The following is an 18,787-nucleotide window of genomic DNA, read 5'->3' as shown; positions in this document are numbered from 1 at the left end:
AGAAGAAGAAATACAAATGGTCAAAACTATATGAAAAATACTCAGCATATTTACATTTATAAAGGAAGTTTCCATTTCTAACAGTGACTTCCCAAGACAGTCCTTACCTTACCATACATTTCCTCCTTCATCTTCCCAAAACTTGCTGCCAGAGACCCAAACTATATTCCTTTAGCGTGATTCCTATGTGTATGCAAAATTCCTATGTGACCGTACATGAAGTAAACTTTTTCTTTCATTAACTGTTATCAGTTTTTTTTTTCTTTTTTGAACCTCCAGCATGCAAACCTGTGCTCTACCACTGAACTGCACTGAATACACCTTCTCCTCAGTTTAATTTCCAGGAACTCAGCAGGAGAATTTAGAGGGAAAGGGGAAAGAATTTTTCTTTCCTCAAACAGCATTTAAGAAAACCTAAGAGCAACATGAATGTATAACAAAAACCCAGAGAGGATGGAGAGGCTCACCAGCCAAGAGCATCTTATTCATTATTCTTTGTTTAAATAAAAGTTTATCTCTTTGGGCCCTTGAATTTGATGTCCTTCCTGCCACCACCCAGACCCATGCCCCTTGTGCTAGCATGTCTGCCCAGATTTTTGATACTAGCTCCCTACTTGGTCCTCATTTCCACACTTGCCTAGCATTCTCCATAATGGATACCATGAGCCTCTCCTGATTAAAAGGCCTCAAGCTTCTTACTGAGTGTATATATCTTCCATGATCAAGTCTCTTCCAACATGTTCAAAATATTTCTCCAGATGACAGTTGCAATCATATGAGGTCCTAGAGCACCTGAGTGGATTGACTTCAAAACTACTTACCAGCGGCCTTGAAGTACATAGTCAATCCTGGCTGCTTTAGGGTGGATCTGTCAAATGAGAGACAGCATGGAAATGAAAACCAAATGCAAGGGATGAATTTTGGAATTTAAATTTACATTTTGTATTTCTCTTCCTTTCTATTTACAAGTTGAAGGAGCCACCTGACAGTGACTTGAGGCCCCTAACCCCTTGTCAGGATTACAATCTCTTGATTTTTTTTTTTTTGAGAGAGAGAGAGAGAGAATTTTTTAATATTTATTTTTCAGTTTTTGGAGAACACAACATCTTTATTTTATTTTATGTGGTGCTGAGGATCGAACCCAGCACCCCGCACATGCCAGGCAAGCGTGTTACTGCTTGAGCCACATCCCCAGCCCCACAATCTCTTGATTTTAACCTCAAACAATAATTTAAGGAGGTGCTTAAACAGGAACCCAATGGTTCTAAGGCAGAATTCAACTCTCCCTAAACTAGAATCATCCCTAGGGAGGAAAAAGGTGAGGTGCTGAGCTCTTGGCCCGAGGTGGCCCTCCTTTATTGCAACTAGTACATAGGTTTAACTGGTGTTATGGTTTAGATATGAGGTCCCCCCAAAGCTCATGTGTTAGACAATGCAAGAAAGTTTAGAAGTGAAATGATCAGGTTATGAAAACCTTAATATAGTCAATGCATTAGTCCTCTTAAGTGGGTTAACTGGGTGGTAACTATAGGCAGGTTTAGTGTGGTGGGAGGAGGTAGATCACTGTGGATGTGGCTTTGGGATGTATATTTTGTTTCTGGTGAGCTGAGCTCTGTCTGCTTACTGATTGCAATATTTGCATCTGCAGTGGCTTTTCTCTCCTTACCCTTATGTTGTGATGTTCTGCCTCATTTCTAGCCCAGAGCAATGGAGTTGGCCAGCTGTGGTCTGAGACCTCTGAAACTCTGAGCCTCAAACATTTCCTCCTTTCAATTCTTGTCTTTGTGTGTAGCTAAGAACTTAAAATCTACCTGGGTACTTTTTTTAACCTATGTGTTATTTTCTTTGTATGATACCTGAATTTTGCACTCTGGTAAGAAAAGAGTGCACAATATGGTAGAAAGTAAAATGTAGAAAAAAATGATGTTTTTAATGCAGATTATTATTATTATAGGTATAGCAGGATATAGCGAAGGAAAAGGTCTACACTTTTCAAAAATGTGAAAGTGTGACTTTACTGTTTAGAATGTGACAAGAGGGGAGGAGAGGGTGGTATATGTAAGTAGAACCTCAGGAAAGATGTGACAGGCCCATTTAAGAATAGAAAATTTCAAAGGAGCCCCAAATTGTTTTTTTCTCAGCCCCCAACTATTTCTTGCTAACTTGTCCTTTAGAGTATTTCCTCCATCCCAGCTTCCTATAGGCAATTATCTTGTGCTGAGAATGGAAGCCCCCAAGTGCTGCCAAAGCACTGACCTGGCACCAGCGTTACCAGATTCCTAAGTCTGGACAGATCACTGTCCTCTGTCACACTATGCCAGTCAGAGTATTAGAAGTGGTAAATGGAAGGAAAGAAACTTTAATTACTATGACCATGCTGAGAAGAATACATGTAGGAATACAGAGACCAAACCAGTCTTTAAGGGGCTGAAGGAAATTTTGAGATTTGGTAGAAAATTGTTACAAGAATAGGGTTGGATGGGTTTGCGTAGCTGAAAGAGTAAGCCATCCTGGTCTCAGGCCGTGGTCGGGTTGTTCATTATCTCAGAATTGCTTCTGTGAAGCTCTGGAAAGGTCCTAATCACTTGAGGAGGTGGTTTCTATTTGTCATGAAATGATCACTCCTGCTTAGGGGGACAGTCTCAGTTTTATCACGGGGTAATTGTTCTTGCTTAGGGGGGCAGTCTCAGCACAGGGTGATTTGTTCTGGGAGTCTCACTAGTGCTTGGGGGATAGTTTCAGTCCCTTGTCACAGAAATTCTTATAAACCAGGCCTGTTTTAACTGAAATCTGAGGTAAATGTAGAAGGAAGTGACTCAGAGGAAACAAAGTTAAAGAGGCAAATGGATTTAGAAAGGGACAAAATGGAGTTAGTAAGGGATAATAAATCTGGAATTTCCAGTGTTTAGATGAATATTCCTTGAGTGATTAAAATGACTACTTGCAGAGCAGAGAAGGGACCTAACTCCAAATTTAAGGCAATGAAGGAGACAGAGAGGAAGTGAAAGCAGAGGTGCCAAGATTTTTTCTTGCTTTAGTTACATATTGGGTATCTGCATGCCCAAGGGAAGGATCCCTGCTTTTAGCCAAAGCAGCTTCTGATTCTCTGTCACCCTAGGAGGGTGCAGCCAAAGTTAGAACACTGAGATTGTCATGTATCTCTTGGCTCCCACAGTCTCACTGAATGGATATGTGTCTATTTCCTGGCTTTTTGTACCTATAAATTGTAATGCTTCTGGGAGATGAGTGAAGGCACATTCACTGTCTTTCCAGCTTTGGTCAAACTGTCATTAAATTCATTTTTCCTTTTTATAGGGTCTTCTCTTATAGCTGATGTAGGTGGATGGCCAAATCCAGTCAGTCAGAACCCCAATTCAGGCCTCTATTCTGGCCACCAGTAACAACTCATCATCCATTTGGAAGGGCTTTTCAAGTTGGCTAAGACCCATCATCAACACAGCATGAGTAGGCGTCAGGGATTGGAAGGTGGGTTGCAAAGTTTTTTGGAGGCTTTTATCTAAGGACTCCAGGTCTTGGCAATGAGTCTGGGACACAGTGAGAAAATTTCAATTAGGATGAGCAGGAACTTTGGAAGCCAGCAAGCAACAAGAAGGTGGGCAGCTGATATCTGTCACACGGAAATCTAGATGTGATGGATATTCTTCTTTACATAAAAAGATTAGTCTGATCCAATGAGAGCTGTGTATGTGACCAGAAAGTTGTTACCACAGGAGAGATTACTGTTCATTTGAAAACAGTTATTACCTTTTGTGAGTCACCGAAACCCAGTGTACTGGATTAATTGGAGATTGGGGACTTTGAAGTTAGCATGATGCTGAGACATTGTATTTTCTTTATTTTTGGTTTTGTCTTAGATTAATGCATTGCCCTATATTAGTGAGAGAAATGGACTTTGTTTCTTTCTTTTCCTTTATGCATGTTTTTCTGGTTATATAGCATTTCAACTGGATGTTTTGATGTTTTGCATTTGTTAGACCAATTTAATCACTTGTTATTTTTTTTGACTGGAGAATTATAAAGGCCCTATATCTCTTTGAGGAAGATTCCTAGCCAGGAACTGAGCAGCTGCTCAGTATGTGAGTTATAAATTTAACCCAGTTACAGGGAAGGAAACTCTACACATGCTTCTAACACTGTTACTTTATTTATATAATTTTTAGCCCACTGTTTTGCAACAGCATGGGTAATCTTTCTTGGGTATTTTAGTTCCAATTGTTGTCTTTTATTAATGGGAAACCTCAAAATGTCTAATTTCTATCTTGAGTCAATGAGGTATCTAAAGTCAAGCAATTGTTAATTCCTTGCATCTTATCAGATCATAATGGAATGAAATCAGAAATTAATATGACAAAACCTACATAAACACATTGAGATTGAACAATGCTCGTTTGAATGATGAATTTTTGATAGAAGAAATCAAGATAGAAATTAAAAAATTCTTAGACTCACATAAGACTGGTTATACAACATATCAGAACCTCTGGTGTGAACGTCTAGTGCGTTCGGGTCCCTGGGTAAGGGTCGCGAAATCACCGGGACACAGGGGATGCAGAGCCAAGGCAGCAATTGCAACTGCATGCTGAGGTTTATTTGTAAGTTTCTTTTATATTCTTCTTCTAACAAAGCAAGCAATTCTTCAGTAACACGTCATCCACATAGCCCAAATATCATGTCTCAGCGGGTACACAGAACTAAATCCAAATTGTTCCTGTTCATTTTGATAAGTACCCTCCCAAAGTTCTTTGTAGACATTATCTAATCCCCGAATGTACTGTTCCCAGGTCCAGTATGCAGGAAGCTTCTTCCTCTAGGCCAAACCATGCAGAAGCTTGTGTCTTGTGATAAGGGGAAAAGGACCTTTCCTTCTCCTAGCGAGGCATGCCTTCAGCTGACCTAAATCACAGCCACAGCTTCTTGCAAAGTGTCAGGCTGAGGGAGCTAAACTCTGCACACTTAAACCCCAATACTCTGGGACCTGATGAAGGTGATTCTAAGAGGAAAGTTTATAGCTGTGAGTATGTATCTGAGAAAATCAGAAACATTCCAAATAAATAGCCTAATGATATATCTCAAGTCCCTGAAAAAGAAGAACATACCAATTCCAAAACCAGTAGAAGGAAGGAAATAATTAAAATCAGAGCCAAATCAATAAACTTGAGAATGAAAAGAACAGCACAAAGGATTGGTGAAACAGAGATTTAAAAAAAAAAAAACTTTATTTATTTATTTATTTATTTATTTTTATGTGGTGCTGAGGATTGAATCCAGGGCCCTACACGTGCAAGGCGAGTGCTCTACTGCTGAGCCATAACCTCAGCTCCCCCGAAACAGAGATTTTGTTCCTTGAAAAGTTAAACAAGATTGATAAGCTCTTAGCCAAACTAAACACAAGGAAAAGAAAAAAGATAAAACAACCAAACAAACAAAAAAACGAAATTAATAAAATTAGAGAGGAAAAAGGAGAAATCACCACAGACATCTCAGATCCAGCAGATCATATACTCTAAGAAATTGGAAATCCTAGGAGAAAGGGATACATTTCTAAACAAATAAAATGTGCCAAAACTGAATCAAGGAGACATAGAAAACCTAAACAGATCAATCAATAACTTGTAATAAGTTACAAGCAGAGATAAAATGTCTTCAAACAAAGAAAATCCCAGGACCAGATGAATTCTCAACTGAATCCTATGAAACCTTTAAAGAGTAACTCCTCAAATTATTCCATGGAGTAGAAAGAGAAATAAAACCTCCAAATTCATTCTATGAAGCCAGTATCACACTTACATCAAACTGGATAAGGACACATCAAGGAAAAAAAAAAAAACTACAGACCTATATCCTGATGAACATAGATGCAAGAATTCTTAATAAAATATTAGCAAATTGTGTTCAACAACAGATTAAGAAGATTGCACACCATAACCAAGTTGCTTTTATTCCACAGATGCAAGGATAGCTTAGTATATATAAATCAATAAATGTAATTCATCACATAAATAAAAATAAGGACAAAATCACTTGTTAGCTCAATAAATGCAAAAAAGAGCTTTTACAAAATTCAGGCCCATTCATGATAAATACATTGAAGAAGCTAGGGATAGAAGGAAACTGCCTCAACATATAAAGTTTACATATGAAAACCCCCAAACCAACCTCATAGTAAATGGGAAAGACTGAAAGCATTCCTTTAAAATTTGTGACAAGACACTGTCACCACTATATTTAATATAGTCCTAGAAATCTAGCCAGAGCAATTAGGCAAGAGAAGGAAATGAAAAGGATGAAAATAGGAAAGGAAGATATCAAATTATCACTGGTTGCAGATGATATGATTCTTTACCTGTAAGATCCAAAAAGCTTTACCAAAAGATGCTAGAGCTAATAAACAAATTTGGCAAAGTAGCAGGTTGCCAAATCAACACACAGAAACCAATAGTTTTTCTGTATACCAACAGTGAATCTGCTGAGAAATATGATTCCATTCACAATAGCCAAAAATTACATGCATACATACCTAGAAATAAATTGACAAAGGAGGTGAAAGACCTTTACAATGAAAACTGTAGAACATTGAAGAAAGAAATTGAAGAAACGTCAGAAGATGGAAAGACCTTCCATGTTCATGGATAGGCAAAATAAATGTTGTTAAAATGGCCCTACTACCCAAATTCAATGAAATCTCCATCAAAATACCAATGGCTTTTTTCATACAAGCTAGAAAAAAAAGTCCTAAAATTCATTTGGAAGAATAAAAGACCTGGAATAGTCAAAGCAATTCTAAGGCAAAAGAGCAATGCTGGAGGCATCATAGTACCTGACTTCAAGTAATACTACAGAGCTATAGTAACAAGAACTGTATGGTCCTGGTATAAAGAGATACATAGATCAGTGGAGCAGAATAGAAGACACAGAGACAAACTCACACATCTACAGTTATCTGATCCTTCACAAAAATGCCAAAAATGTTCACTGGAGAAAAGATAACCTTTTAAACAAATAGTGCTAGGAAAACTTGTTATCCTATGTAGAAGAATAGAACTAGACCCTTTCTTCCCCCTTCACAAAAATCAACTCAAAATGGATCAAAGACATAGGAATTAGACCAGAAGCTATGCAACTCCTTGAGGAAAATGTAGGGTCTAAACTCCAGGCACAGAGAAGGACTTTCTCAATGGGACCCCTAAAGCTAGGAAAGAATGGGAAGAGTACCCTAGTGGGATGGCATCAAAATATTAAGGCTTCTGTATAGCAAAGGAAACAATTGGGAAGGTGAAGAGAGAACACACAGAATGGGAGAAAATCTGTGTTAGCTACTCTTCTGCCAGAGGATTATATCTAGAATATGTAATGAACTCAAAGACCTCACACCAAAAAAATCCAATAACCCAATTAATAAATGGGCAAATGAATTAAACAGACACTATTCAAAAGAAGAAACACAAATAGTCAATGAGTATATGAAAAAATATTCAACATCTTTAGCAATTAGGGAAATGCAAATCAAAACTACACCGAGATTTCATCTCATGAATCAGAATGTCAGTCATAAAGAATACAAACAATAAATGCTGGAGAGGATGTGGAGTAAAAGGGACACTTTTACACTGTTAATGGGATTGTAAATTAGTACGATCCCCCATGGAAATCAATGTGGAGATTCCTCAAAACACTAGGAATGGAACCAATATATGACCCAAATATCCCACTCTTGGTACCTAAAGAATTAAAGTAATCATACTACAGGTTTCCAAAGCTCCTCATGTTTTCTGACACAATACTCCAATTGTATCTCCCAGCTGAGATGCATACCCATTTATAGCAGTACAATTCACAACAGCCAAACTATGCAACCAGTCTGGGTATCCATGAACAGATGAATGAATAAAGAGAATGTGGCATATATACACAATGTTTTTTTTTTCTACCATAGAGAAAAATGAAATTGCCATTTGCAGGAAAATGGATCAAACTAGAGACCATTATGTTAAGCAAAATAAGTCAAATTTAGAAAGTCAAGAGTCATATGTTTTCTCTCAGATGTGGAAGCTAGAGAGGAAAAAGGAAAAGAAAGATGGGGGCATAGCTCATGAAAATCAAAAGGAAATTAGTAATGAGACCAAGGCATGGTAAGTGGGGAGGGAGGGAGGAAGTGGTTGGGAATGATGTGGGTCAAATTCCATTGTTATATGGTGTACATATATAAATATGTAACAATACATCCCATCATTATGTACAGCTACACTGCACCAATTTAAAAAAAAATGTGGTTGCGGGAAGGAAGGCCATCACTAGATGTGTTCCTTGACCTTGAAATCAGAATGGTGAGCCAAAATAAATCTCTTTTCTTTATAAGTATAAAACAGAAATAAAAACAGAAAATCAAAACTAACAAAGTCAAACAGTGTGTTCCATAGTTCTCTTAATATATCATAGGAGGTTGGAAAGATCCTCAGTGGTTGACCATGATGCGGGGGCTTGGGTGGTGGTGGCAGTAGAAGTGATTGCAGGTGTTGGAATTGGCGTGGGGAGATGGCTTACAGTGTTTTAAAAGTAAAGGTGCAAATTTCACATATTACTGTGCCACCTCTTTCATTCCTTCAGGAGAATGGAATTCTGGCTAATTATTACCATTCATTGTGTTCACAGATGAAAACTCAGCTATTTACCTTTAATATCCTATGTGCCAATATTTAAATGGTTTCTTTCTTTTTCAGTTTCCAAAATGAATAGAGAGTTCTAAATGCTAAATTGGGGGTATAAAAACAGTTGTTCAGAGATTACTCGCCCCCACCCCCGCCAGATTAACTATGACACGCCTCGCCTCTGTGTTTCTTATCCCTACAGGTTATGCTTCTCCTGTTTCTTGTCCCTACAGGTTATTAAATCTGTAGCTTAGTACTCTCAGTTTTGGAAAATACTTGGCCAGTATATCTGTAAATATTGTTCCTGCCCCGTTTTTCCTCTTCTTCTTAGTTTCTGGACCCTTTTCATCCTGTCCCATGTTTCTTTTTTTTTTTTTTTTTTTTTTTTTTTAGTTTTCGGTGGACACACATCTTTGTTTGTATGTGGTGCTGAGGCTCGAACCCGGGCCGCAAGCACACCACCGCTTGAGCCACATGTCCCATGTTTCTTATGCTCTTTTATATAGTTCTATTCCTTTTTAATCAGGAGCTTTTCCCCCTCTTTTTTCATTTACTTATATGTTCCTTCCTTCCTTCCTTCCTTCCTTCCTTCCTTCCTTCCTTCCTTCCTTCCTTCCTTCCTTCCTTGTGCGAGGTGTTGAATTTAGGCCTTGAGCTTGTGTTTGACCACTGAGCTATAATCCCAGTCCCCTTATTTTTCTTATAAGTGACAGGGTCTGGCCATGTTGCCCAGACTACCCAGGCTAGCCTGGAACTCAGTCATAGTGCCTGAACCTCTGGTTTAGCTGGGACTGTAGGGGCCTCCTTGTCCATAGCTTAAATTCTTAGTTTTGATTTTTTTTTTTTTAAGAGAAGGGTTCTTCTGTGATAATCTAATTTTTCACTATATTCTTGAACATATTAATCAGTGGTTTTAATCCAGTTTGGATTATCTGTGGTCTGCATCTATGTTCTTGTTTTGGGAATTTTAAGTTTTGTTTTTGGGCATACTTGTTATGTTTTTTTTTTTTAAATTGAAAAAATAATTGAGAGTGGATTTAATTTTCTTCTAGCAAAGTCTGAGCAGAGCACATTGATTGAGCCCAGGCTGGTTTCTTTTTAGTTTGTCCATAGTCACGGGCTGTAACACTTCTGATATCTCAGAATCTGGGGTTTCCAGGGCTCCTTATGTTTTCTGACACAAAACTCCAATTGTATCTCCCAGCTGAGATATTTGCTCAGATATATTAGGGGCTTTAGGAAGATGCCTCTAGCAGTTTCTCTGCCTGGTTGTCCTGAGTGTTGTCCCATGAGTGTGCAGTCTGCACATGCCCATACCTGGAGAGGTGTCATGATCAGCAAAGGTGTGACTTATGCAGTTGAGCGGAAGAAATAAAGAATGTCCATGTGCTTCTGCCCTTTTCAATGCTATATTCACTCAAATCCTCAATACAATTTCACTCTAGAGGTTCTTAATAAAAAAAATGACAATCCTTAATGCTAGACACTGCAATAGACATAACCAATTCACAGCAAACAATTCTAGATTAATTCTAAACACTGCCAACACTCTTAATCATGACAGGCTCATGAAAGACATTCCCTCTGCATGTTAAGCTCAAGTGCCAGAACTAAGTCCAGCAAATGCACATTCGCTCAGACAATGGGGATCAGGTCAGGAACTGAGGCAGGTTTCTCCTGGGGTGGACCTGACAGCTGGTTGAGGAGAGGGTCATACAGAGAGACTGCATTTCTCACCCGGGTCAAGATGTAGCTGTAGAATCCCCAAAAAACAAATGCTGAATGTTTTCTCTGATATAAGGAGGCTGACTCATAGTGGCATAGGGATGGGGAGCATGGGAGGAATAGATGAATTCTAGATAGGGAAGAGGGGTGGGAGGGGAAGGGAGGGGGCAGGAGATTAGCAAGGATGGTGGAATGTGATGGACATTATTATCCAAAGTACATGTATGAAGACACGAATTGGGTGTCAACATACTTTATATACAGAGATATGAAAAATTGTGGTATATATGTGTAAGAAGAATTATAATACATTCCGTTGTCATTTAATTATTTTTTAAAAAATCAATTAAAAAAAAAGGCATTTGTCCAAGTACAACTAAAAACCAAAATATTTTAAAAAAAAGAAAGAAAGAAACTAGAACCAAAGGGTGTGTCACAGTGAGAACAGTTTCTATTCCATTTGAGAGCAGTGAGGAAGATGCAGAGAATCCGGCAAACGATGAGAAGAGTTGGGATGTCAGTCCGGGTCCTCATCAGGCTCTCCAGCGTGAGGGCATCAGTGTCGACTGGCTGAATGTCTATTCATTTGCTCCATCATTTATATTAAAATATTGGGGCTTCTGACTACATTAGCTACTGGATTTCTCAGTGACATCATCTGCCCTGAGGTTAAATCATCTGGTCTAGTGGTCCCCACCCTGATTTTTTGCCTCTCACCCTTTATTGGGATGAGGGCAACATGACAGAGACTTCACTCTGAGTTTGTCAAGGTGGGGAGAAGTGAGTTGTTTATGTCAGGGCTGTGCCTGATGACCCTTTTGGAGGGCTCGGTAGGTGTTCCTGGTGAGGCTATAGGTGTTGAGAGCCACAGCTGAAGGGGCCCCAGCAAACTTCCAGCGGCTAGCAAACTTCCGGCTGCCAGCTGATGATTGGCTCACAGCAGCCCCAGCAAATTTCTAGCTGCCAACTGATTGGCTCCTCTGCAGTGATGCTCATTAGGCTGTTTCACCGCCCTTTCAGATCAGGGAGATGCTCATTGGGGGACTTTTTTTGGCTCTGCCCACGAGACCCAGCCAATCAGCCTCAAGAGCAGGAGGAGTTGGGGAGGTGGAGAGGGTTGTGGGAAGCCGGTGGTGGCAGTTGGGCTCTGAGGATTTTCCTGAGGAGCTGTGTGGTTTGGTGTGTGTGTGTTCTAAAAATAAAGTTTGTTTCTTTTGACAAGTGGCTCCTGAATTGTGCCCAGCCAGACTGCGACATATAGGTTTCAAAGTGGAGTTTTAAAATGGAGTTGCTTAGGCTAAGGACTAAGGCCATCCTTACAAGAGGGAAGGATATGGGGTGCTGGGACTGCCCAGTGCTCTTCTCTCCTTGCTAGGACTTTGGTTTCTCAAGTCCTGGTTGGTTTGTTTGCTCTCATTAGAAAACTCTTCACATAGCCACTTCTTATATTTTGTCCATTTTTATGTTTATTCCCAGGAGGATGATTAGTTTGGAGCAGCTAGTGTACCATAGGCAAAGAGAAAGTTCTTCATGGATGCTTTTGGCTCTTAAAAAAGAAAACTGGGTTTTTTTGCAGTTAGCATTTCAAACCTATTTTGCAAGCTCAGTTCAACATAATGTAAATCTTTTTCAGGGGCCTTTTATAAGTTGTTTAATGAAACATTTTAAGCTTCATTTGTAAACTTAGTATTCAGTTTTTGCTTTAAAATCTTGAGTTGCTTAAGTATTAGTATAATACTTAATTATTTTTATTCTTATGGCTTCTTAGAATTTAAATATGTTTGCCAACTAAGGAAATGATTAAGTCATTGCAAACAATTTTGGGGTCTACCTTCTGTGTTAGTCCGCTTTCCATTGCTGTGATAAAAGGCTGAGGAAATCAATTTAAAGAAGGAAAGGTTTATTTTGGCTCATGGCCAGCTGGCTCCATTGCTTTTAGGCCTGTTGTAAGGTAGAAACATCATGGTAGAAGGGGATGGAGGAGAAAATCTGTTCACCCCAAGGCAAAGCAGAAGCAGGGAGAGAAAGTAAGGGAGGGACCACTGACAAGATATATCCTCTGAAGCACAGCCTTAGTTCATGGCCTTTGAGGATGTTTACTACCCAAATCATAATAGCTTCTTAGATAATTATGCATAGCAACCAGAGATGTAAAGTCTGGGACTTTAATTAAGAGAAATTTTTCCTGTCCCTGACTGGTTGGCTAAACCCCTTTTGGTCAAAACATTATAATAATCTCTAAAAATTAAAGAAAAAAAGGGGGATATGCAAATGATCATGTCTCTGACCTTTGGTTGCATTATGGTATGCATTTCCACCTTTACCTGTGTTTTTCCTGCTTTATAAGTATTGAGTAATTTTCATACTACTAACCCTTTACTTATTAGGAATTTATTCAACATTGAATTGGAGTGCAGCTGTACGAAGTGTGTCTTCCCCCATTGTAGGTTCTAAGGTTGTTATTATCACAGTGTCATGGGCCATTCATTGAAAAGGAATCTACTCACTGGAGCACAGTTTAAAACAGCTTGTTTTGATTGTTAACTTAATTTTTTTAATTGTTTTGTTATCTAATATTTACCATCTCATTTATGTGGACAGTCAACTTACTACTGCATTTTTCTCTACAGAAAATCAGAAACTTTCCAGATGACTTCCAGTAATGACCAGGTTTGGATCTCAATGTTACAAAGGAAACCCAGTGACCTGCCTTGGATGACCTCCAGTGACATGCAGACATTTTCTGAAGGGCCTGTGTTGAGTTTTCATAACATCTGCTATCGAGTAAAAGTGAAGAGTGGCTTTCTCCTTGGTCGGAAAACAGTTGAGAAAGAAATACTGTCCAATATCAAGTATGTGCTTGAACTTTTTAAAAGACCATTTTATTGGCCTACAATGAACTTCATAGGTTTGCCTATTACCAGTAAGCTACTGTGAGCCTTTGCATTCAAGTCTTTGTACAAGTTGATACATGCCCTTTTGGCTAAACTAGGACTGAAATGATTAAATCACTTATTAAGTATATGTTTAACTTTGAAAGGAACTGATGGAATTTGTAAAAATGGTTGTATCATGTTTTGAGAGACTGAGCAGTTTTTGTGTCATTTAGTTTTTTTAAGTGTGGAGAGAAGGACCATGTCTATAGAACCCACTATCAGGTTTCTCTGTGAGTTTGCAAATGTTAGTCTTTATGTGTTTTTCTTTTCTAGAGAATAGAGCTTATATTTTTCCCCTGTGGGGACAGGAAGTGAATTTGGGTTAGCCCAGACAGCATGCCCTATGTGTCCTGTTTTTTTTTTTTCTTTCTTTTCTTGGGTAAATTATTACTGATAGAACAAGCAAGCAACTTTTTCCTGACTCTCCAAGGAAAGGAGTTGGGGAAGTAGTTATAAAAGGGTTCTTTGACCCAGTGTGGTTGTGGATCCATATAAAGTCAGATGTGTTTTCAATCTTGGTGTCTTATATGCTATATCACTGCAGTCTTTCATGTTAGTTGCCTCCAACTTCCTTCAGAGGACAAGGAAATGACAAGTTGGGTACATATGTTTGTATGTGGGTGAAAAAGAAATGATCAAGATCTGAATTGACTGGGCTGAGACCAAGAGCACTGTGCAGAACTGGAACTCTCCATGCTGCACATCTGCTGTTGTGCCTTCTTATCTCTTTCTTGTATTGGTTTGAAATCCTGACCAGAATAAGGAGAAGAATGGTAGATGCAAAGCTATCATCTTTTACTGCATGACTCACTAGAATTGTCTGAGACGTTGACACACATTTTGTGAAATATAATCAAGTACATATTGGTCCCTTCAGATTTTGCAATAAAAGAGGTAGAATTGGAATATGTGCAGGTTTGAATAGATGTAAAGTGCATCCTGTACGAGGGTGCATTAACTTTGCATATCTTCTCAAGCTAGTGGACTAGTAACTCACTACACTAAATGTCTCTTCTGCTCAAGGCTTCTCAATGTGTGTATTTCTGACTGAATAGTGTGTGTCTCATTGAAGGAGGAGGTCATTGGCTTATTTTTCCCTAGGCTCATAAAAGTGCAATCAAATCTTGTGATTCTTTGAATTTTTATAATTAAAAAAACAGTAAGGATTGACATTCATGCTTACTTATATTTATGATTTAGTTATCCCTGAGACTTTGGGATGGGAGAAGGGTTGCTCTCATTATCTTATTTTTTTATTAATATTTGATAGCATCATCTGAACTCAAAATGGTAACTTTATTTCCCAAACTGTGAAGAATCTTGATTTTACTTAGTTTTTTCCCCCTTCCTTTTGTAAGAAGAAAATAAACAAAATTTTGTTCGTGAGAATTCCAAAGATTTTCTTATTTTATGAAAATCCTTTATCTTATGTGCCGTTTGTTTCCATAATGAGCACTTGAGCTTTCTCCCACCAGTGCTGAAAATCTATGGAAAAAAAATATTGATTTCAGCAGATGTTGATATTCTATATTTATGAAGGAGAGTCATTATATTCTTTGGGAAACTTAAAAATTAATAATTAAAAATGGAAATAATTTTGAACATGAACCTGCATGCACATAACCCTTTTACCAGAGTCCTTGACTGTCCGCACTGCACTGTGTTTGCTCCTATTAACTGTGTCTTTTTTGTATACATTGTCATAACTGGTTTTGGGGAATCATTTGAGAGCAGGCTGCCCACATGATGCTCCTTTATCCCTAGCTCCTCCTTCAGCATTACTTTGCAAAATTGTTCTCTCATTTGTGTATCGCTTAGTCTGGCAGCAGCCGAGAGGGGACATGTAGCTTCAGAAAGAAGGCAGGTGAGATCCTGAAGGCTGCCTGTCCCTGTGCTCCTCATATATGTGACTGCCCACCTTATTATGCCTCTTTGGACTCATCCAGCCTGCTACTTTCTAGCTGTAACCAATTCCAGGTGATGTTAAAATTGATCACCTTGTTGTGTTTCTGTCTGCCAAACTTCACCATAATGCTACCGTTTTCCTCTGTGTGCCTGATTATTATGAGGGGAGAATGCTTTGACATTATTCAATATATTTTTCTTCACTAAACGCACAAGCATCAGCTCCATTGATGACTCCTGTTTGATCAGCAGCCCCTGTGATAGATGCCAAAGGGTGATTTTCCATTTTATCTTCTAATAGTTTGCATTCTAGGAAATAGCTTTATTCGTGGTCTCTTCTTTCATTTTCTGTATTGACTCATGGATTTCTATTTCTTTCAATAGTATTCAGTAGTTATTGTTATACATGTTGATACTTCTAGTATCCCTTATTTGGTCAGTGGAACACCTTTCAAAATGAGTTCTTTTTGTCCCTCATTCTTTTAACTCATTTCCTAATTCTTGAGGACTTCCTTGTCACAGTTTAGAAGTTTCAGATTCTGATGGGCATGTTGATGCTGGTCTGTAATCCCAGTCACTTAGGAGACAGAGGCAGGAGTATCACAAGTTTGGGGCCAGCTTGGCAACTTAGCTGTCTAAAAAGGGTTGGGGATGTAGTTCTGTGGTAGCATGCTTGTCTAGCATGCACAAGGCCCTGGGTTCAATTCTCAGTACCCCATTTACTTCAAATAAAGAAGTTTCTGACTCACTGTGTGGTTATCCTGCTAGTACTGGAGTCAGCTGATGTTTATTCTTGTGGAGGATGTTTATTGCAAACAACATCTGGGTGTTTAGAGTGTTCGCTGCTATTACACATCATCGTCCCCAGGCCTTCTCAATGAACATGCCTAGGGAATACATGTATGTACATACACACATGCATGTGCATGCTCATGCATCTCTATTTTTGTTCAAGAGAAACAACAACAATGACAACAACTGCCTCTGTGTGTAGATGCATATGGATCTCATAGGAGGAGTGAGAGGAGCAGTGGGTGGCAGGCAGCTGTCCCTGCAGCACCCTGAGAGTTGTACATATCTACTTTTATAGCTTTCTGTGTAGATTAAGGCTCATGACTTCTCATGAATGCAGCAATGACAATTCAATACTTTGGATTCTTTCTATATTTCCATATTTGTCAAATCTTCTCAAAAAAATAAAAAACTGGCTGTTAATATTTTTGCTATTCTTACTGATTTGCTAAGTCATTTTTTTTAAATTCCCTAATATAAGCACCTTCCCAGCCTCTGACTTGCTTCTCTTTTCCTCTCAACCTCTTTGCAGCCTGTGTTCCTGGGTGCTGGTGGTTGCTGTCCTCCACCCAGATCTTTCATCATCTTCCTACTAAGAAAGGAAGGGGAAGGGCAAGTCTAATAGGATGACTGATACATTATGTGAACATAAATTCACAAGTGGGAATGTAACTAAGTTTCCTTTCCAGTCAGTACATACCTATTTTTGGTAAGCTATTTCCTACTTCTTTTTTAATTCATTGATTTTTTTTTTAATTTTTATGGTACTGGGGATTGAACTCAGTGCCTTGCAGAGGCTGGCAAGTGCTCTACCACTGAGTTACATTCCCCAGCCTTTTTTTGATTTGCTTTTGGTACAGGTACTCCATATGTTGCCTGTGCTAGCCTCAAACTTGTGATCCTCCTGCTTCAGCCTCCCAAAGAACTGGGATTACAGGTGTACACTATCAAAGCTGGCTTGAATTTATTTTTAACTCATACATAAAAATGTAAAACTTGCACATCTTAATTGGGTCATTTCCTACTTCTTGAATTGTGTGTATGTGTTTTTTTTAAATATATGTAAGAAGTTTTTGGTGTCTTCAGAGTAATTCCAAATTTACAAAAATGAAGTCACTCATTTATTCCACAAATGTGGGTAAATGGCTACTGACATAGACAACTCATCTGTTCTCATAAGTATTATAGACTTATTAATGGATTTGGGCAATAAGAAATAGCTTTTGAGGGATGATAGATGGGTGAGGAAACCAGAAAATTTTGAACATGTAGCAGAACAGGGGTCAGGAAACCTTTTCTACAAAGGGATAAATTGTAATTATTCTCTCTCTCTCTTTCCCTCATGCTACTGGGGCCTGAATCTTGGGCCACTCTCCACTGAGCTACATCCCTAACTCTTTATTGCTTTATATTTTGAGGCCAGGTCTCATTAAATTGCTTGAATTTCACTAAGTTGCCGAGGTTGGCCTTGAACTTGCCATCATCCTGCTTCAGCCTCCCAAGTTGCCGGGACTGCAGGTGTGTGTGGCAATTTTATTTTCAACTTTCTGGGTCATACTTCTGTGTTGCAACTAAACTGTCTTTGTAGCATAAAAGCAGCTATAAGCAATATGTAAACCAGTGGGCACGGCTCAGTCACAGGCTTTATAAAAATAGAGAAGAGGTGATCTCCTTAGTGTGATTCTAGACTACAATGTAAATTTTAGGAGGGCAAACGACATTGTTTTTTCATTTCTTTATCTGCTTATTTTGTTCTCAGCTCTATTCCATGTCCTAGAATTTTGTTCTCAGCTCTATTCCATGTTCTAGAAGAGTGTCTTGTCTGTATGTCATAGACACTTAATATCGAGTTGAGTCAAGGAGGTGGAATTAGCCTCTGCTCTACATTGGAACCCTTGCATATGTAATTGTACATTATTGTTTTTAGAACGATAGAGTTTAGTGTCAAAGCAAGCAGTCTTCTTTGTCTTAACATATTCAAGTTTAGTTTATGGTAGAAGAATTCAGGATTGCTTGGTCTTTATTTGAGTAGGTATTATAAAAATCTGGAAAACTCTTCTGGCTGTGAAGCCTTCATGAATACCAAGCTTGTTTCTGGTGATTTCAGTAGCAGATACTAGGTAGCTGGTAATAGAAAAGGTGCATCGAGCACTATAGATAGATATACCTTACAGTTTACCCAGTCACTGGTATGTTTTTTTCCCTTGGGAAGTGAAAAGACACAAAACAATAAGTGATGTCTTGTGTTCTGGCTTGTTCGAGCTTTATGGGGTTCTCACTGTCTTTAATGTTTTAGGGAGAGGTATCTCAGTTAATGAGCAAAGCAAAAAGTACATTTCACTTCAGCACCCACTGGCCACAGTGCCTTTGTGACAGTTCAAGTGGTGAGTGCTGAGGTTCTCTTGGATATAAGCACTGTGGGGTAACTACATTGGGAAGTTCATCACTGATGACAGTTGAGAAATCATAGCATTGACCTCTGTGGGAATCATTACCTGAGAATGCAGCTGTCAACTTGCAACTCTCACTGTTACTATTTTGACCTACTTACATATTCTCAGTGGGCTAAGCCAGGCTCTGTTTTATCATACCTGTGTAATCCAGGGTGGCTCTGCTGTGTTTCCCCCCCCCCTTCCTGCTGTGTCTGAATATATACCACCCCGACTCATCCATTTTGTTTGAAACATACTGTTCTGGGACTGGACATGTTTAAAGATATCCCCTACGGGAGCAATGGCTCCAAATTCTAAATTGAGCATTTTC

At 38.8% G+C, this 18,787-nt stretch overlaps 1 protein-coding gene across 1 annotated transcript in view; it reads left to right on the top strand.

Annotated features, from left to right (window-relative positions):
- LOC113175387 (broad substrate specificity ATP-binding cassette transporter ABCG2-like) overlaps window positions 1-18,787 on the top strand; it is a 56,285-nt gene that overhangs the window by 7,555 nt on the left and 29,943 nt on the right. The window contains exon 2 of the mRNA XM_077803322.1: window positions 13,022-13,243. Within this exon, the coding sequence (XP_077659448.1) occupies window positions 13,041-13,243 (203 nt within the window). The 5' untranslated portion in view covers window positions 13,022-13,040. The remainder of the gene's footprint in view (window positions 1-13,021; window positions 13,244-18,787) is intronic.

The sequence above is a fragment of the Urocitellus parryii genome, chromosome 10 (assembly GCF_045843805.1).
Source record: "Urocitellus parryii isolate mUroPar1 chromosome 10, mUroPar1.hap1, whole genome shotgun sequence".
Lineage (NCBI taxonomy): Eukaryota > Metazoa > Chordata > Mammalia > Rodentia > Sciuridae > Urocitellus > Urocitellus parryii.
The sequence above is the reverse complement of the archived record's forward strand: the minus strand, read 5'-3'. Positions and strand labels throughout refer to the sequence as shown.